We start from the raw sequence: 20,853 nt of genomic DNA, 5'->3' as shown, positions 1-20,853 counted from the left end.
TCAAACAACAATATCTTACAAACCGTTTAATGAAATCACGAACCGTAAAATCCTATAGCTTCCTTATAGATAGAGGAATCTAGCCATATAGGTTTTCTTGGACCAAAAGTGGCTGAGGTAAAAGTCACCATTAATGGCCTCTCGAGCTTTCTCTTTGTACAACACAATGATTATAGGTGGTTTTCTTCCTCTTTGCTCTCTCGAGTTCCCTTTCCCTCTCCTCCTTCCTCTTCGAGAGCAAAAACTGTTTTGATTTTTATGCATGTCCAATGCAAGAACGAGAAAAGAAATAACGAGAGCAGAGAGTGAACATGACAGAGAGAGAAAGAACGAGAAGAGAGAGATACAAGAGAGATGAGATAGAATGATATTAAAAAAATATATTTTATTTATTTTAAATAAATACATGAAAATTTAAATTTTAGAGAGAGGATGAGCAGTGAAGCGGGAGGAGCAAATTGATGTGAACATGGTTTTTCGTTCAAGATTAACGATGACTTTCACGGAGGGACCAATTTGATGTAACCCAGGGATCAATTTGATGTGATTAAGGACCATTTTGATGTGACTAAGGACTAATTTGATGTTACCAATGACCAATTTGATATGATTAAAGACGAAATTGATGTGACCGGTAACGAAATTGATGTGACCATGGACCAAATTAATGTAACCAGCAACCAAATTGATATAATTTTTTTCTCAAGGACCCGATTGATGCAACTTGCATAACTCATGGACGAAATTGCCATTTTTCTCAAAGAACGGAAGGCCTCTAACAAATGGTATTACTCTTTGACATGTTCGTCTCGGCATAATTAATGACATATTATAGTAAAAAGATGTTCAACTCCACATATTATACATTCAGCAAAAAAAAAAAGACATGTTATTCAAAATTCCAACTCCATATATTTAAATATATATCATAGTAAAAAGATATTATATCAAAAATAGATCTCAATATAATTTTTAAATGGGTTAATCACCTAAAAAATCACGATTGTTTGAAAATAGCATAGAAATGCAAGGCCTTGGTAATTTTTCCTACATATAACACGGCCTTTGAAGAATCGCACAAAAAGACATTACCTTTGTAGTTTTTCTTAAATATAGCACGTATTTTAAAGAATATAACAGGAAGGCACGACCTTCAGGTTTAGTTATGATTATAACACGTTAAAAAAAGAAGATTGTATTTGAAGGTCGTACATTTATGTACTATTTTTTAAATATCATGCTATATTTAGAAAAAAAGGTGCAAATGTCGTGTTTTTTTGTGCCAAATTCCAAAGGTCGTACTATATTTAGAAAAAAATGAAAAGGATGTGCTATTTTTCAAAAGTCGTGTTATATTTAAGAAAAAGTGCAAATGTCATTTTTTTCTAGATGATTAACCCTTTTTAAATTTATTATCACAATGATAAAAAGAATGTCCAGTTTTAATTTGTTTCTCCTTATCAAAAGAAATGGTCATGAAAAAAAAAAAGTCGCCATGCCATCCCCTTACGTTCATTAGGTTAGGTTCCATGGACGCCAAGTGAATTAAATTGTTGATGTGAAAATCAATTAAGAGCAAAGAATAGCATTGACGATGGACGATTAATTATTGGATCAACCAAAAGATCCATGCTTTGACCCGATCCTGCATACCAAACTAAGTTATGTTTAGTTGCACATCTCCACACAAACATTCCAGCCTCTACAAAATTTCAAAACTTTATAAACCAATACAAGATAAGTACACACACGCTCAACATGGAGATCAAGGCACAGTTCAGCTACAATGTGAATCCTTTTTAAGTATTTAGGCTCGCGCTTCACTCGATCTTAGAACTTCTTAAACCACCGATCCTGTATATCCATTGCACGATGAGCTTGCTCCCATCGACCCTGCAAAACGACTGCATGAAGTTGAACGAGTTCCCTCTGACCATCATAGCCAACCTCTCGATCTTCTTGTCAGCTGCAACATCGAGGGAAAGGAGAAACACCAAGTTCTCGACCGAGACCCCAATCTTGGCCAAAGGCAGGAAAGAATCAGCCGCTGTGAGTTGCAGCTACCCTCTTGGTTTAGGCCAAGGCAGGGAGAGAATGGCTGAAGGCCAGGCCAAAGTGATGGCCTTGCATAACATGAAGGGAGACTCGAGGGATTGGATGTAGACTGCGAGAGCCTTGTCGGGCGGCAAAGTGAAGTTACTCAAGAGGAATATGCAGACTTCGCAAACTTGATCGTATGCCTCACCCACAAAAATTACACTCCAGGATGTTAACGAACTAACTAAAGCCAGACATACACACATACACAAGGGCACTCTTTGGTTCGGGTTGTTAATAGCATCATTGTTGACTTACCAACGAAAGTGTTCATATCAAGGATCCAGTGAAAGGTGTCGATCTGGGCTAACATGGAGATGTCCACTGCTTCGGTTTGGAAATACCGCCCCAAACATCTTTTTGTAACCTAAATCAATTGTTACCTTGTACTAACATCTTCCCACACCTGCCACCTGATAGATCAAAAATTTGGTCACTCATCTACTGTCACGACCCGAAATCGAGCCTTAACCTGATCTCAGATCATGACAAGTACCGGTCGATCAATTAAAATTGCGAAAGCATGCAAAACCTTTTGGAAATAATAGACCATTTTATTCAAATCTATATTAAAATGAAGATATTTTATACAATATCCTTGATCGTTCATAGCAACTATACTTTGCACAAAATCTTAGTACTATACTTTCAAACAATCATATTACAAGCTCGAACTCGCTATACGTATGAACCTGCCTTCTTTCTAGAAGTCATCTAGAAACTTGATCCCAAATCCTTGAACTTGTACTAACCTGAAATATTGAAATTGAAGAGTGAGCTTAAAGCTTAGTAAGCTGAAAATCCGTAGCCTAGGCATGTGATATCCACACATAGTAGATGAAGACTAAAACCGCAGTTGACAACCATCAAAACAATGGAAATAATTGCTTTTCATAAGTCAGAAGTTGAGCACTCTGATACTTACCACTTGCATTTCAATATCTAGCATCAATTAATCGAGAACCATATGTCGATTAGTCCAGAACACTTATCATAACAATAAAGCAATCTATTCCATGGCTCAGGATCCATAGATCCTCGATACATATTGCTTTCATGTCAATGGTGTGATTAAATTAATACAAAGCTACATGATGATCATATACATGAGCACATATACCTTACAATCATTCCCACTAATGTACACAGGTGGGTCACATTTACCCACTGGCCAATGGTTCATTTCATTCCCTATGTTACCCTTTATATAGCTCCCATATTGGGGACATTTCATGCATCCCTTATGGGGAATTTTCTTATGAGGGAATTTACCTCTCATAAGAGGCCTATTTGTGTGTGTGTGTGTGTGTCTGTGATCCTCGATACATATTGCTTTCATGTCAATGGTGTGATTAAATTAATACAAAGCTATATGATGATCATATACATGAGCACATATACCTTACAATCATTCCCACTAATGTACACAGGTGGGTCACATTTACCCACTGGCCAATGGTTCATTTCATTCCCTATGTTACCTTTTATATAGCTCCCATATTGGGGACATTTCATTCATCCCTTATGGGGAATTTTCCTATGAGGGAATTTACCTCTCATAAGAGGCCTATTTATGTGTGTGTGTGTGTCTTAACCATCAAATATCAACTTCACCAAAACAACATGATGGACCTTGTCAATCAATCATTTCCAAACAGCATCCAACCATCAAAGACAAAGCTTGCACTTAAGCAAACAAATCAATTGGAATCATCAATGTAAACTAGCATATAAACTCAAATCTTCCATTACACTATAAAGCTGAAGCAATCTCCTCTAAATTGATCTCTAACACCAAGAGCAGTACTCAAATATAAATATCCAAATTATCAACCAATCTTACTAAGGTTTTCTCAATCTATCATAACATACTTCATCCATTATAATAAGACCAATCCCGATCTTACCAAGCTGCAGATTACCAGATTTCATAGAACCCACTTACTTAAAGCCTAATTCTATCATCCAACCCCAACCTCAGCTGCAATAAACTCGAACACACAATCCTTTATACGAAAACTTAGTAAATACTAGTGTATGAGCTAGGAAAATAACTTACAATAAAAACCACATCATTGGGTAGAACACTAGGTGAGCGGAGATGGACAACAAAACCTAATCCGCATCAAATCGTAGTGAATAATAGTATGTCTAAGGTAAGGAGAATCAACTTACTAATAAAAGCCCTAAGCTCAGTCTTCTTCTTCCCTTTCGAATTTAGCTCGGCTAAGTCGTCTCCCCCGCTCTCTCTGTCTATATCGCAGTATTATTCTCTGTCACGGAACAGAGCTGAAGCTCAACTAGAAGGCTCCCCGAACATATCCTTCTTCTTATTCTTCTTCTTCACCGAGTCCGCTCAGATCAATCCCTTCTCTTTCTCTCTTTCTCCTCCCCTCCTTGTTTATTGTGCTCTTTGTCCGGACAAATAAAGAACAGAGCTTCAAGAAGAAGCCCGAAGCTTTAAGTTAAAGGGAAAGGTAGGTTTACACATTTACAAAAGGATCCCAAAGTTATTTAAAAACTCTGAATTGTCCCTCAATTATTTCGTAATGGCGGGCTGGTCCTTAGGAAATAGATTTATTTACATGAGAAACGTCATTCAAGTAAATGTCTCTATCTTTATTTTGATTTTACTCCGTTTACTTAAGATATTTACATATAAAAAAAAAGTACCCTCATTTGGATTCAAATAAAATGTCATAAAAATAAAATTTCAAATGAATTAAAAGTCAATTTTCCAATCGAAAAACAAAAATGAAATTTATGCACTTTCTTCAAATTCATGTCAACTTTCTACTAAGGTAAAACTCGTCGAAAAACTAATTGAAAATCATCTTTGAGGTCTAATAACATGAGAGAACAATTGCTAGGAAATTATTTCTCGTATTTCAACCATTTTCAGAAATCTCAAAGTATAATCAAACCTCCCAAGACTTAAACAAATTCAGGCTTTTGGCAATCCTAACCCAATCTCAGCTAAGGAACACGTAAACAATACTATCAAATCAAATTTACTATTAGGAGACTCATCTATATGATTGGTCTTAGGTATTACATCTACTTTTGAGAACCGTGCACCAAACAACTTCCATTATCCACTGCTTTACAATAGAGTCACTGAAACTTCATCATCATCGACAATTTCAGTATCTTGCATTATAGTTAACATTAACACAGAGTTATCCAATTTCCGTCAGTACTCAAATAATCGCTTGGAAAATTCATTCATAATCTCTCCCCAATGCTAATTAACCAAATTCTAAATTGCTAAGCATTCATAAGAGCAGCAAGATTTTATCACATGGGGAATGACAATTTGTACAGCAGAAAACGATGTCGGAAGCTTACGATGCTGAGGAGGTGCCGTGGAACGCAAACAGCACAAAGCTGTGAAGAAGTCCTCGACTGTACGAGGAAGATACGATTGAAATTCAAACACATATGAAGTAGACAATGAATTCGAGGAGGCGGAAGTGCTGCTGAGATTTAATAGTAAGGAAGGATCAAACATAAACATCCAAATAATCAATCTTCTCTAAATTGATCTCTAACACCAAGAGTAGTACTCAAATATAAACATCCAAATTATCAACCAATCTTACTAAGGTTCCCTCAATCTATCATAACATACTTCATTCAATTATAATATGACCAATCCCAATCTTACCAAGCAGTAAATTGCCTGATTTCATAGTACCCACTTGCTTAAAACCTATTTCTATCATCCGACCCCAATCCCAGCTGTAATAAACTCCAACACGTAATCCTCTATACGAAAACTTAGTTAATATTAGTGTATGAGTTAGGAAAATAACTTACAACAAAAACCACATCATTAGGCAGAACCCTAGGTGAGCAAAGATGGACAACAAGGCCTAATCCGCATCTAATCGCAGTGAATAACAATATGTCTAAGGTAAAGAGAGTCAACTTACTAACCAAAGCCCCAAGCTCAGTCTTCTTCAGCCCCTTCGAATTTAGCTCGGCTCAGTCATTTCCCTCGCTCTCCCTCTCTATATCGTTGTACTATTCTCTGTCACGAAACAGAGCTGAAGCTCGACTAGAAGGCTCCCCGAACCTATCCTTCCTCTTATTTCTTCTTCGCCGAATCTGCTCAGCTCAGTCTCTTCTCCCTCCTCTCTCCCCCACTCCCTATCTATTGTGCTCTCTGTCTGACCGAAGAGAGAAAAGATCTTCAAGAAGAAGCTCGAAGCTTTAAGTTAATGGGAAAGGTAGGTTTACAGATTTGTAAGAGAATCCCGAAGTTATTTAGCTTATTGGTTTTCGAGTTGGATTAGTAATTCAACTCAATTTGATTTTGTGTAATGATTGCAAATGTTAACAAATATATTAACGTATGAGAATATAGATGTGTATGTATATATGGATGTGAAAGTAGATGGAAAATTTATTATTAAAAATAGATTATATAATGTATATATGAAAATTGTTATTAAAAAATTAATTATAAAAAATGGATAGGAAAAAATATGAGTGATGAATTATTATTAAATGGTAAAAAGACAAAATAATAATGATTATATTATTAAATTTGGGAAATAATAGAGTTGAATTGAATTGAGTAAAATGATAATTTGAAAAACAAACAAAGCATAAAAACTCTGAATTATCTCTCAATTATTTCATATGACAAGTTGGTCCTCCGGAAAAAGATTTATTTACATGAAAACATCATTCAAGTAAATGTCGCTTTCTTTATTTTTATTTTACTTCATTTACTTAAGATATTTACATGTAAATGACAAAGTATCCCCATTTTGGATTCAAATAAAATACCATAAAAATCAAATTTCGAATGAATTAAAAGTCAATTTTCCAGTCGAAAAACAAAAATGAAATTTCTACACTTTCTTCAAAATCATGTCGACTTCTACTTGGGTAAAACTCATCGAAAAATTCATTAAAAATCATCTTTGAGGTCCAATAATATGAGGGAACAATTAATGGAAAAAAATTTCTCGTATTTCATCCATTTTCAGAAATCTCAAAGTATGGTCAAACCTCCCAAGACTTAAATAGGTCTCCCAAGACTTAAATAGGTTTAGAGCTTTTGGCAATCCTAACCCAACACTTAAACGAATACTATCACGGTAATTCCGATGGTGATGAATAGCAGAATTAGTAGGGAAAAAAACATGGCAATCCAATGTACACCAACTCTGAAATTAATTAGGAATGACCTGAGACGAGAGGATATTATTGTAGTCGCCCAAGTGTGTGATTTCCACATGAATCTATGCAATAAAAAGGAAAACCATCGTTCGGCAAAAGGAGAAGCGCCTTGGATAAAATGAAATTTATGACCCTTAACTCCTCGGGACCTCACCCAAGGCTCAAGGGCTCATCACATCAAGACGCCTCGAGCAAAACGCTCTCTGCAAAGAGCCTCCCCTTCTATCTAGCTGCCTTTGGCTCTCAAAAACCGTCTCATTCTCCCTTGTACAAATGGTTTGAACCCAGAAGACAATAATGTCTGCGAAACACCTCAAGTCAATCCTCGGAGACCTTGAAAAATGTGTAGGATAATATAATGTTGTTGATATCATCCATCCTCGGATCCGTTTCAAATTCTGGATCAATATAGAAGAACACCTGCAAAGTGCAGAAGAAGGAAAGGTTACAGGAATAGCAGAAGATTACAAATAATGGCGAAATGGCTTTGGCAATAACTACAACTGGTACTGACAGGCATGTCAATTTGTTCTCCAGGAAGAAGGCGTTGCTCCTCGAAGCAGAAACACTGTATCTTATTGAAATAAACTGCTGCCTGCAAATAGATCAATAATCGAATTGGGTACACCAAAATACAAAAGAACAACCTCTACACAAGCCAATAACAAAGCCAAGGATATTGCACCAACTATTGGCCGAAAAAATATTCAATCGACAACCATTCTTTGAATAAAAATTTTGTAGTGCACCTTCATGGGAGTTACATTATAGGTAGAAACACCAGTTATTGGTGTTGAACTTCGATTTTCGGCTGTGTAAAATGCAAGAGCACTTTCTCCGGGCTTAACTCTAACCTGCACAGTCATATTTATAACGGTATAGTGAAAATCCAAGTCTAGGCTTAACTCTAACAAGCATATTCACATTATCTAATGGTACATAAATATTGAAATGGGTATTTGGCATCTACGAAGTGGTTACAAAACAATATCTTGTATAAATAGTCGCAAGGTAAAGGACCTCTCTTTGGGTGGGAGTAAATTTCCATGGCATCCCATCAGCCACATCAGCATTAAACTGCACTGCAATCTCCCTGCAGTAAATACCGTAATTCTTCAGAATCATTAGTCTGTCTTTTAAAGGTAAACAAAGTCAAATGGAAAAGAATCATTAATTCCACAAGATCAGTTCGAACTATTTGTTGTAGAACGGCTCGGTACTATATAATAACAACTAGAATGCCATATATGTTGAATTATACTATCACAGAACTACATCGACATTCGACTCCTGTATGTACCAGAGGTAATACATTTTTATGCCTGCCAACACCGAGGCGAAAATACGTGGATGAAAAAGTGCATCATGATAAAATATCAGCTAGAAACAGGCACAAACCTTTCGGTAACTGTTCCATCTTTAGCATGGCGAGCAATTTTCTCTTCAACACTCTAAAGACAATAAAGTCTTATCATAATTAACCAGGGTAAGAACATATAAGTGACAATTTTAGAAACACCAAAACTTCGGTCTTACCTCTCGGCGTTGAATGGTACCACCATAGCCAGTAGCTTGACAGAATCTCCGATACAATGGGACAGCAGCATAACTACCTCCCACCATTGCAAAAACTAAAGCCGTAAGGTACATTAGCATCCTTTGAGATTTCTGTTCTTGGGAGGATGCTTGAGAAGCATATTGGCGCTGTGCAAGAACCGAACCAGGCTTTTGAAAACAACGAGAACCGAGAGGAATCTGAGAAGATGTTTTACATGACCAAGCATTATGTCTACATCTGGGAATTAAGCACCATGCATCACTGACAGAATTTGGCACGTATCCACGTTGAGCTCCCAAGTAACTGCAAATTGTCCCTGGATAATTAGCTACAAAACTGAATTTAAAAAGACGAATAAAATGAAACCTCCTTAGAGAATTGCCAAAAGTGTTCTTAACGAAGCACTTACTGAGGTTTGAAAGGCGAAAAGAAAGAGAGGAGATGGCTTCGTCTTGCAAGCCTCGAAAGCAACATTTTGGGAATACTGGAATGAAATCTCACGAGCAGCGCTTAACATCTGAAACAATCATCAGCCCAAAGAAGGTGAGTCAGTTGATAACTAGTTTAATATTTTCTTCAAGTAAGTTACAATGCGTCGCATAACCACGAAGTATCGAATCGTAGCCGAGTTGCCACTATCTGGACCAACTCCACCTTCCAAGCCAAAGGGATACCAAAACAGGCACATTCATAAGGAAAAATCAGAACGATGTCCAGAAAATGGCGGAATCTAATAACATCACGAACAGAGAATCATATACATATTCCTCAAGAACGATTTGCTTTAATGAAAATTTAAATCTCTCAACGAGGAAGGATGGCTTCTCGAATTAAGTATTCATGCAGACAGGAAGGTCAAACAGACCAGCAAAGACTGAGGTGAATATACATTAGAGGGGGGAAGTCTCTCTGGTCAGAAAGCAACCAATCTCGATGATATCAACAGAGGAAACACTTCGACAGAAGGCAGTGCTTTCAAGAGCACATCAATGTCAAGTTTGGCTAAATTGCATCATCACAGAGAGAGAGAGCTGAAACCCATGGCCATATGCAACTTGATTTCACTTCTTCCTAACCATACAGCAACTCACAGTCGCACAGCTTTGTTCGACGAACGATTAGGACGCAAGCCGAGTATAACTGCTCGAGAAGACAAAACCTCTGACAATGAGGGGAAGTATTCAACTAAACCCGCATTTCCAGTCGCATCAAAGGAGAAGAAAATCAAAGACGCGGAACAGAAGATAGGATTTTACAGCTCCGAGACGGCAGATTCACGAAGAATTGCAAAGGGTTCAATGCCCTCCGATGGAGAAGCGGCCGGAGACGAAAGGAATCTGCGAGATGATTGTGAACGGGGAGGAAATGAAAGAGCTTGTAGGTGTACCTGTAACTCTCCGATCGGTTGATGATTATTGCTCGGTTTCTCGGACGACCTCTTGGATTGAAGCTCCGGCACGACTGTCGGAATCCTGTCCCCGTCGGAAGTGCAAAAGCGAGGGAAACGGGGGGGAGCGGATGACTGAATGAGTAGTGGAAGGAGGGAAAGGCAGTGCCTTTGACAATGGGCCGGGCCGAATATTAGTGGTAAAAGAGCATCTTCTATCTTATTGGGCTGAGACCCCCTTTTCTTGTGTTGAAATTGGGCTCAGACTTGCTTTTTTGTTTTTTTTTTCGAGTTCACTAACACTTTGGTCCTCGAATTTTTCAATTTCCCGCACTTGACTACCTGAATTTTCAAAATCGAGAATTTAGTCTCTGAATTTTCAAAAATATAATAAAATGGTCCTTTTAACCTTTTTTTGCCCAACAGTTTGGTCCCTAAAAGGACCATTTTGTTATGATTTTTGAAAATTCAGGAATCAAATTTTCGATTTTGAAAATTCAAGTAGTCAAGTGCTGACAATTAAAAAATTGGAGGACCAAAGTGTTAGTAAACTCTCTTTTTTTTTTCCTTAAAGAAGGATTTCAGCTCCAAAATCGATACAATTAAATTCAGCCGGCTAATCCTCATAGCCTGTATAAAACACCATGTCAATCTACGCTATAGATAAATCCGACAGTATAGGCTATGCATGTTATCCGATAAGAACTTGTCCTGCATTGTTTCAACGGTAACTCGAACTCTTATTGTTCCAATAGTCGTACCATAGACTTTTCCGCTAAACGTTTTTTTTTTTTAATGGGGTTAATGCCTAATTACTCTTTTTTTCCTTGGCGGCAAGAACATGGAGCATTTTAACAAGTTCATGCCGGTTGATATGATAACTTGATTGACTAGAGGTCCAAACCTATAAATCCTTATTCTAAAAGTGGCTCCTTCTGTAAATATTATTTCTGTATCGGGCAAATTGGTAGACAAAAAGGTTGGGAGCCAGAACTATTCATCGACTTTAAAGAGTTAGTGGGGTAAAAGAGAACTGCTCATTACCTCGAGAGAAGTCAAATACTCAGTTTCATGATGACGAGTTATGTTAGCTATCGATAGTGCAGAATCATCTGGAGCCTGGAAGGATGATATGTTCACAGCCCAAAACAACTTTCAAATGGAACAAATGGCTGCCAAATACTTAAAGAAGTATTACTTTCTTAAAGCTAATATTCCATTCGGTGAGAGAGAGAGAGAGAGAGAGAGACCTTAAGGCTGCACACTGTCCATTTATTTGCATACAAAAGACAGTACTTGGCTTATGTCTCTTTTTCCTCCTAGCGAAACCATCTGCATTTCCGGAATTTTATTATAAAATTCTTCAGTTGTTTTATTAATAAAAAAAACATTATGTTTTCAGAATTATATGTTCAATGGGGATATACCAATGCAGAAAAGGGGGCATAAGAAAAAACGAAAGGATAATGATATTGTAAAAATTGCACAAAATATAAATCAAAACACAATTTTGATCTTATTTACAAACCTATTGAGTTTTCGAACTTTCATATAAATAATTGAGTTGTTTTATTAATAAAAAAAACATTATGTTTTCAGAATTATGCGTTCAATGGGGATATACCAATGCAGAAAAGGGGGCAAAAGAAAAAAACGAAAGGATAATGATATTGGAAAAATTGCACAAAATATAAATCAGATCACAATTTTGATCTTATTTACAAACTTATTGAGTTTTCGAACTTTCGTATAAATAATTGTTGCTTGATAAATATCTTGTTAATATTTTTAAAGTATGATAAAAAAAACTTTTTCCCACTTAATATAAAGATCCGTTGATGTATATTTATATATTCAAGTTCAACATTTCATGTCATAATTTATAATTTATATGTACAAATGATAATTATGATATAATTCTTTAGATCAATTAACATATTAAATATTTGTTTTCAGTATCAATTAACTGAGTACTTCAATTTTTAAATAGTTAAACGTTTCTAACTAATTGAATTATGAAAACTACACCATTTTTTCGTTGAAGATGAAAACTATACTTTTGGGACCATTGATTTTAACCAAATTGACATAAAACACATATTTTTAAAATCTTTATACCTGTACTATGCATGATTTTATTGTATTTAATTTATTCAAATTCGTACTAAAAGTATTTTAAAAGATAACTGTTGTAATTGGAGTGTTTGCTTTTTTGGTAAATTCATATTCCAATAGTTTAGACAAAAAAACTATATACATAATTTAAAGTACTAAAATTAACGTATGAAAAACACGATTATGAAAAATATCTTTTACCAAGTGACTTTTATAAAGAGCATGTAATATTTTCCATTCGAAATCAGACTCATTAACATAACTAAAGCAGTTTTATGTAATTATTCAATTTAATTTTTAAAATAAGTATTCTATTAAATGAATAAATAAATATACATAATAAAAATTTCTTATATTAACCTCTTCCAATGAACATTTACGCTTCAATATTAATTACAGATGTGTAATTTTTACAAATTTAAAGATACCTAGAAGAAATTATAATGAAATTGAGAACGGAAATTCAAATAATCTTCTACATTTAAATTTGCTGCTGGAAGTATTAGTGTCTTGAAGTTTCTATAATGAAAATAATGACAAGATTAAATAAATTATTATACATATTAATTTCTTTATTATTACATTATCGATCTAAAAGCTATATATAATATTAAATTGCTGCAACATAATAAAAGTTAAAAAACTACATACGACATATCTTCCAAATATTTTAGAGTGTCAATTTCATATTTGAAACTTATTGTATTAAGTGGATAAAAATTTATAAGATTTTTGTATCATAAATCATTACGAGAGAATAAAATTAAGATTGTTAATTTTTTATAGAAATTAACATTATATATATTAATGCATTTGATGCGTAATAATCCTACCAATTCTACTATGTATTGTGTATTGTAGATTGTATATTAGAAATGTACATTATTCAAATTATATGCGGTTTCATTATCAAATGACGAGGAATTAGAAAGAAAAATGACGGATTGCATGTGTATTTTAATATCCAGAAATTCAATGGGTCTTGATTAATTCAATTCAAGATGGATTGATTTACAAAGGGGTAAAACTTTTCCACTCGAAGATTTTCTCCAGTCACAATATTCAAATCTGAGACCTTATTATTTAAGAAAAACAAGTGTCAAATCGTTTCAAACGACTGTTATTGGTAGTATTTATGTATTTATTGAAGTCATATATATATATATATATATATATATATATACGTTACAAAAGGGTAATTCGGTATGGCGAACAACAAATAGAATGGATTAACCTGATTGGTGAAACATCTTTGAGGTTCGTAGGGCCGAGAAGAACCGGTAGAAGGTGGGATGTCTTCGTAAGGAAGAATTTTCAAATGTTAAATGGAAAAATTTCAACCCAAACACATTATATCGATCTACAATTCAAAGCCAGTTGGGTAGAAGTAGAATCGACAAAGAAATAAAAACGGGAATGCGATTGGCTCGTGTTGATCACCCAATCCTAAGATCAGATCGAAGGATAACACCCGGCCTCTTTGACCATTGCAAAACAAAAATCACCGGAGCTGTACCAAAGGTGCCAGCTAGGGCTGCAGTGAAACGACAGGGGAACAGCACCAAACATAAAAGTAATAAAAGGAAAAAGCAGGATGTCATAAAATCCATTACATAAGCAAAATCAAAATTAATAAAAATTAGTAATTCTTGGACCGAGAGATTGAATATTCAGCTGAAACTCTTGTATGAAATGTTATTTTTTTATAAAAAAAATGTTATCATTCAAGTACTGAAATATTTTCATATAAAATATTAATCGACTGATTCGTTCATATAGTTAACTGATTGATTCATACAAAAATATTCTTTTTATATAAAATATTAATATCTAAATACAAAAATATTTCGTATAAAGTATAACGACTGAATATTCAGTCGTTGAATTCAAAAGTTTTCCAATAAAAAGATATTACTAGCAGAGAGAAAGAACACAGATAATATTGCCAAATCTTTCGGGGGGTTGGGGGGTTTGTTGGTTGCTTGGACAGGTTTTGGAGGGCTGTGGAAGGATTTATCATCGTGCATTTACGACAGGAGTCCTCTAATGCCAAATGGCATCTGTTCATTCATTGCCCTTCCTTTGTTAAGGATAATATATTAAATAAAAATATATATAATAATAGTAGTCAAGAAAACATAAGTAAGAGCTGAATCCTTGGCTAGTTTTTAAAGGAGGACCGAGCTCGGGTTCGAGGAATACTTAGAAAACCAATCCGTTGTTGTCTACATAGAATATATTTGGCAAGGGGAAACCGAATGGAATAAAGAGAAATTTATTTGATCATGCTTAAAAGTTTAAATGGTCGTTGGAATGAACATTCTTTCTTGAGAAAATGTTCGATATGATCCTCAAAAGATCAGTTTGTCAATAATTTGGTCCATCAATGAATTTTGCCAATAATTTGGTCCTCGAATGATTAATTGGCCAACAATTTAGTCCTCAAAAGATTAATTTTGCTAAGAATTTCCCTCAATGAATTTTTCCAACAATTTGACCCTCAACAAATTAGTTGGTCGACAATTTGGTGCTCGAAAGATTAGTTAGCAACAATTTGATCCTGAAAAGTTGTTCCGCTAGATAATTTAGTCTCAACGTTAACTGACTATTGACGCCATGACGATAATCTGATCTGAAACTGATATGGCACATCCTTAACTAACGACAATTGAAAAATTAATGTTTTCATCCCTAAACCCGTTATAACATTGTTTTGGTCGTCCCACCCCGATCTTCTACAATGAAAATGAGAATCTCAACTAACTTGGAATTAACCGTGGTGGTTCAACCTGCACGAAACACGTGATGGAGTTGTTGATTTCACAACTCATTCATTGTATCTTCACACTTTGTAGAGAGATTTCAAAGTGAGGGTTGAAATGGGGGAGGGGGAATGGCAGGATTTATAGAGTTAAGGGAGTGAAAATGTGAATAACGTCTTTTGTATGGTGGGGATGGAACGACATCGTTCAATTTCAGTGGGGTTATGGATTTTTTTTTTTTTGAGGAGGGATGGACGACCAAAACGATATCATATCGGGTTTGGAGATTAGAAAAATAATTTTTCAATAGCCATTCGTTAAGGATGTGCCATATCAGATTTCACGTCATATTATCGTCACGGTGTCGACGATCAGTAAACGTCGGGACTAAATTTTTTGGCGGAACTGCCTCAGCCAACTGATCTTTCGATGATCAAATTGTTGGCAAAATTCATTGAGAGACCAAATTGTTGACAAAATTAATATTTCGATGACTAAATTGTTAGCCAACTGATCTTTCGAGAATCAAATTATTGGCAAAATTCATTAAGAGATAAATTGTTAGCAAACTGATCTTACAAGGACCAAATTGAATGTTTTCTCTTCCTTTTTTAATATTTTTTCGGTGGGGCATTCTTTTTTCAACTTTACAGATTGAGTATTCATTCAAAAAAAAAAGAAAAATTTAATTCATCAAACCAAAAAAGTTTAAACAACGAAAATGAAGAAGTTGAATATACATGTCTTATTGTTTAGAACATATTTTTTTTTCAACTTTTTTCGGTAAGGCATTCTTTTTTCAACTTTGCAGATTGAGTATTCATTCCAAAAAAAAAAAGAAATATTCAATTCATCAAACCAAAAAAATTTAAACAAAAATTTTACTTCAAAACCCATCCTGCACCTATTACGAAGGAAGTTATTAAATTACCTTTCGTAGTACTCATATTTTCAAAAGAGATTATTACGTCAGATATCTCATGGTATAAAGGTTTCTCAAATCTATCATATGCTTTAAAAATTATCCAAAAAGGCCTACGGTTTGCATCTTATTCCACATCTATCACACCGTCAATTTGTCAATCAATAAACCGTAAGTGGGCTCCAAACCTATCCCATAGTTTTAATTTTTTTCCTCAAATCTATCACATGATTTTAATTTTTCCTCAAATCTATCTCGAGACAAAGGGCCACAGTAGTAAGAATGTGCCCACTTATGTTTCACGTTAGCAATACCGTTAAATGTTGACGAAGAAATTGGTGCCTTGATAGATGTAGAACAAGATGTAAACCATAGATTTTTTTTGAGTAATTTTCAAAGCATGTGATAAATTTGAGAAACCGATGATACCATGAAATATTTAACATAACAACCCCTTGTCAAAATAACATGCCTATAGAGATTTGCTTAAGTCTTTCATCTCTTACTTATTAATTTCTTTCGTTTCAGTGTGCAACTTCGTTGCTCTAACCCTTGTCGTAGTAATCATTCTATTCTTCTGCCCCTTTCTAACCCTTAGGCTATGTTTGGTCGTTCAGATTAGAGGAATGATAGGATTTCTAAAATTTTAATCCGTTGTTTGGTGGCAACGGGAATGGATTTTTTTTTTTTGGTTGAGTTTGGGATATGTCTGGATATAACATTAAGTAACTAATTACAAGGAGGGTGGGGGTGTTAAACTCGGTTGGGATATGAATATTAATGAAATGGCGTAAATGCCCCTAATTTTTTTTTTTAATTTTCGAAATATGCCATTGATTTTTTTTTTAGGTCTATAACCTGTATAATATTAAATGAGGTGCAATGGTGGCCAATCCTAGAGGGGATTGGCGACCTCGACTGGACAGTGGTGACCACCATCACCACGAGCAGTAGAAGCATAGTTATAGCCGGCGGCCACCACTGAGCCAATCTAAATCACTGGCGACCACTCGAGATGCCAGTGACCTCAATTGGTTCATTGGTGGACGGAATCAGACACCACCATGCCTCTACAGCTGGTCTCTCTCTCTTCGACAAGTGAGAGAGATAGGGGGCTATTTCCATGGCGATGGCATGATTCCAGCACCGCCGTCCAAACGAGATTGCTGACAGACTCACAACCTCTAGGTATGCCGGCGACTTCACTAGGGCGGTGCTAGCTGAAATTGAGCCACTAGTTCAACCGTCGCCTGAAAAATTATTTCTTTAAGAAATTTTTCAAAAAATTATTTTAAGGATACATTTGTGATTTCAGTCTTATAGTTCAATTTCAAACCTAAACATATCCCAGACACTAGATTGGGACATAAAATATCCATAAAATTTTAAGTCCAAACTCATCACATGTCGAATCCCAATCCTTAAATGACGCCAAACCTAACCTCATTGTTTTGGTCGGCCAGCTCGTGCACTCTCCTCTGCTAGCTGCTCTAGTCCCCACGTTGCCGTTGGTGGCTCCCAAGGTCCCTTTTGTATAATATCAAATATTATGATAAGCCATTGGAAACCTCTTTTTCCTCCAAAAATTTCATCATTGGATAAAAAATTTCCCAGCTAGTACCCATTAAATTAGTAAAAAAAGATTTGAGAACTTTTCCTTGAAATAGTAAGGGACTTACAAAGAGTTTGAAATTGACTTTTCTCAATGAATATAGGTATGGAATTGACTTAGGCGTCCCAAACCCTCAGTATACTCTATTCCGTTAACCCGGGCCTCCCACATCATCTCCCAATCTTAATAGGCAGCGTATATATCGTACAAGTGCTTAACGAAGGGGAAGTAAAAAAACACAGTTTGAAAATGCTCAGCAAAACACTTTCACGTCCTCATCTCTCTGTTTTTTTTTTTTTTGGGTGAGTCCCGTCCTCATCTCTTTTGGGAAGTTAGGCGGAGGCAGTGGGCTTAATAATTCAACACCATTCACGTCTTTTCCAACAACATCCGAGGTCAAAGATGATGACACCAATGTTTGAAATGCTCGATATTAAGCAGAAGAGACCAGAAGACGAGAAGGTCCAAAAGAAACCACATCATCAATTATTCTATCATCCACAAACATCCATACTATGATTATGATACCACCGCCAAAGATTATACTAATCAGTCAAACAGCTTCAAATCATCATCATTTTGGGTCATTCTCTACAAGAAAAAAACATAAGGGAAGTGCCCAAATGAAACAGACAAACTAACAAACAAATACATTCCCCTCATTAAGTAAAATAATTTTAATGGGAGACTGCCAAATCCCCAAGACAAACCAAACCCATCAAGAAACATCACCCGATATACCTAAAAGTGACATGAAAATAATTAGCTTCCTCTTTTCACGTCTACGTATTCCGATCCGATGTGCCGAATCTAACTGTACATACAGACCCATCAAGCACGACCTATGTACATCTACAAACCACCACCCCGGCAGACAACTTAGTATGTATTCACTCAAATACCTCTTTCTTTCATTCAGCAGGACATGCGATGTCCGGTGGAGCTACTCTACTCTTCATGGACTAGAAGATGAAGGCTCTCCACCATGCCTCGACTCTCTCAAGTACCCAAGAAGCTTCTCAGCCTGCAGCCGATATCGGTACAATCAACGAAGATCATAAGTCACAGAAAGGAAAAGAGCATTCCGCTCTTGCTTTCGATCATATCTAATATATGGTTTGGCGGGCCCATAAGTTAACATTTTAGTTCTTCAACCTCATGTGAAGAACTAAACTACTCTTTCAAGTTCCAATCTTTAGCCAGTAATCAATGCTGAGAACATAGCAAATGTAAGCAATTAAACTGTCATATGAACACGATACGATGAAATAACGAGCGGAAAACGATCCGATTTCACCTTATACTTGGCCTTGATGCTTCCAGTCTGTGACAGAGCAACCAGAGGAGGAATCCCACCTTCCCTCACAAGCATCCCCCTGTTCTTCATACTGTCACCGCACAACTGCAACAGAGTCAGCACGGCAAACTCCTTCCCTTTCACTGAACCATCCTCTATGGCTTCCATGAGCGCCGCGATCCCACCTTCTTCCACGATCGCTTCCTTTCCTTCCTCGATCCCAGCGAGGCTGCTCAGCACCACCATGGCCTTCTCCGCCATGCCCGTCCCCTGCTCCGCCACCATCTCCACTAGCGGCCTCACCGCCCCCGCACTGATCGTCCTCTCCTTATTCACCCTCACACTGCACAGCTTATAGAGTGTCGTCAGGGCATCCTTCTTCCCTCGATTCGTCCCGTGCAACAGGAGAGACACCAGTGGGGGAATTGCCCCGCAAGCCCCGATCGAACTTTTGTTCTCTTCGACCAATGCGAGACTCAGTAAGGCGCAGGCGGCGTTCTGCTTCGCAGTCTCAGTTCCAGTTTTGAGAACGTAAATTAGAGATTTAATGGCCCCTGCCTCCGTGATCAATTGCTTGTTCTTGTCGAGGAGAGACAAGTTAAGCAAAGCGGTGACCGCGTTCTCCTGAGTCCAGGGATCACTGCAACGGAGCAGAGGGGTTAGGGCGGGAATAGCTCCGGATTCTCCGATAAGTGCTCGATTATCAGACCGGTCCTTCGCAAGCAGCCTCAGCTTGGCGGCGGCAGACCGCTTCACTGCCACAGACGACGACTGGAGTCCATCGACACAGATCTTCACTGTCGGCTGAAGATCCTCTGGTGAGATGCTCTCAATTATCTCCGTCGAGAACTTATCTCGCTGTAGAAACCCTATGCAGGGCTCCGCCTCCGCATTTGGGCCACGATCCAAGGCCGAGCACTCAAAACCTTCCACGTTATCAGATGACGCCACGCCGGCGAGCCGCTGCAGCTCGCCGGAGATGTCGCTGCTGCAGGCGGAGAACTCACTGAAAGCTCGAGACAGCTCCAGAAACTCCTGAACCTCCTCCGCCGGTGAGGGGGACTTCGCCGAATTCCCACCGGCACAGTCTTCAAACCGGGCGGCGAGCTCACCCAGACGCAAGTCGACGGCGGAGTCCGACAAGTTCTCCGAGGCGAACTCCGATTCGGCCTTCTCCGGGGCGCCGCCGGTGAAGGAGCAGCTCTGGCCGCTCCGGTAGAGGTTGGAGCGTATTGTACGCATGGACCGGCCGGCATGGCGATGGATTTTGGTGGTGGAGTAGGAGAGGTACCGGGGGAGAGGAAACCGAGCAGAACCCGAGTAAGAATTCTCCAGAGAGACCATTTTTCCCGAGGTTGAATCGGTGCCTGAAGCAGGAGGTGGCTTGGATTAGAACTCCAAGGGGACGTTCATGACGGATGATTGAAAGCTCTCATCAGTGAAGAGGAAGAATCTTCCGGAAAAGGTAAAGAGGAGAGGAACCAATTGAAGCTTCAGGGCGGCTTTGGTATTTTATTGGTCGGCATTTCTTACTGGCCAATGAGGTTTCTAGGGTATCCCTCTTTAGTCCCTTATTTTTACTTTATCTCATTATGCACCCTAAACTTTTTATAGTTGGCCTAGATTCTCTCTTCCAATGTTTCCCTACTGTAAGCTTTGGCTTGTTTGGTTTCAAAGTAGAATTTTAAAATTTTACTTTAACTTAATTCTATTCACAATAAAATAAAATAATTTATACAAATTCAAATGGTGGACCTCATTTATATCACTCTTTTTCCACAACAAAACAAAATAATTCATACAAAATCAAAGAGTAGGCCCCATTTATACCACTCTTTTTCAAAATCAAAATCTGATTTTAAAATCCTATTTTGAAACCAAACGTAGCATTATATCCTGAATTGGGGATT

The 20,853-nt window shown here is 37.1% G+C and overlaps 2 protein-coding genes, 1 non-coding gene and 1 pseudogene across 3 annotated transcripts; all 4 read right to left on the bottom strand.

Moving 5' to 3' along the window:
* Positions 1-1,593: 1,593 nt before the first annotated feature.
* LOC116205015 lies at positions 1,594-5,439 on the bottom strand (annotated as a pseudogene).
* Positions 5,440-7,267: 1,828 nt separating this feature from the next.
* On the bottom strand, positions 7,268-10,390 carry LOC116202460 (cytochrome c oxidase assembly protein COX11, mitochondrial-like). Its single transcript, XM_031534030.1, has 8 exons — positions 10,236-10,390; positions 9,258-9,365; positions 8,827-9,151; positions 8,689-8,741; positions 8,311-8,383; positions 8,040-8,144; positions 7,805-7,885; positions 7,268-7,710 (listed from the first exon to the last, which is right to left on the bottom strand). The coding sequence occupies exons 2-8, from the start codon at positions 9,320-9,322 to the stop codon at positions 7,609-7,611; spliced, it is 804 nt and encodes a 267-aa protein (XP_031389890.1). The 5' UTR covers positions 9,323-9,365; positions 10,236-10,390; the 3' UTR covers positions 7,268-7,608.
* Positions 9,757-9,869, bottom strand: LOC116206465. Its single transcript, XR_004156698.1, has one exon. It is a non-coding gene; the product is annotated as a small nucleolar RNA snoR127 (small nucleolar RNA).
* A 7,719-nt stretch (positions 10,391-18,109) lies between the features above and the next one.
* Positions 18,110-20,445, bottom strand: LOC116205087 (U-box domain-containing protein 4-like). The gene is made up of 2 exons (XM_031537554.1): positions 18,944-20,445; positions 18,110-18,670 (listed from the first exon to the last, which is right to left on the bottom strand). The coding sequence occupies exons 1-2, from the start codon at positions 20,285-20,287 to the stop codon at positions 18,602-18,604; spliced, it is 1,413 nt and encodes a 470-aa protein (XP_031393414.1). The 5' UTR covers positions 20,288-20,445; the 3' UTR covers positions 18,110-18,601.
* Positions 20,446-20,853: the final 408 nt, after the last annotated feature.

The sequence above is a fragment of the Punica granatum genome, chromosome 4 (genome assembly GCF_007655135.1).
Source record: "Punica granatum isolate Tunisia-2019 chromosome 4, ASM765513v2, whole genome shotgun sequence".
Lineage (NCBI taxonomy): Eukaryota > Viridiplantae > Streptophyta > Magnoliopsida > Myrtales > Lythraceae > Punica > Punica granatum.
The sequence above is the reverse complement of the archived record's forward strand: the minus strand, read 5'-3'. Positions and strand labels throughout refer to the sequence as shown.

Excerpts from the sequence above, each read along its gene's own strand:
- LOC116202460 (XM_031534030.1), bottom strand. The coding sequence starts at position 9,322 with ATGTTGCTTTCGAGGCTTGCAAGACGAAGCCATCTCCTCTCTTTCTTT. Across the intron at positions 8,384-8,688 it reads GATGGAACAGTTACCGAAAG|GGAGATTGCAGTGCAGTTTA; the intron begins GTTTGTGCCTGT and ends TATTTACTGCAG. Across the intron at positions 8,145-8,310 it reads TTACTCCCACCCAAAGAGAG|GTTAGAGTTAAGCCCGGAGA; the intron begins GTCCTTTACCTT and ends ATGACTGTGCAG.
- LOC116205087 (XM_031537554.1), bottom strand. The coding sequence starts at position 20,287 with ATGGTCTCTCTGGAGAATTCTTACTCGGGTTCTGCTCGGTTTCCTCTC. Across the intron at positions 18,671-18,943 it reads GCATCAAGGCCAAGTATAAG|GCTGAGAAGCTTCTTGGGTA; the intron begins GTGAAATCGGAT and ends TATCGGCTGCAG.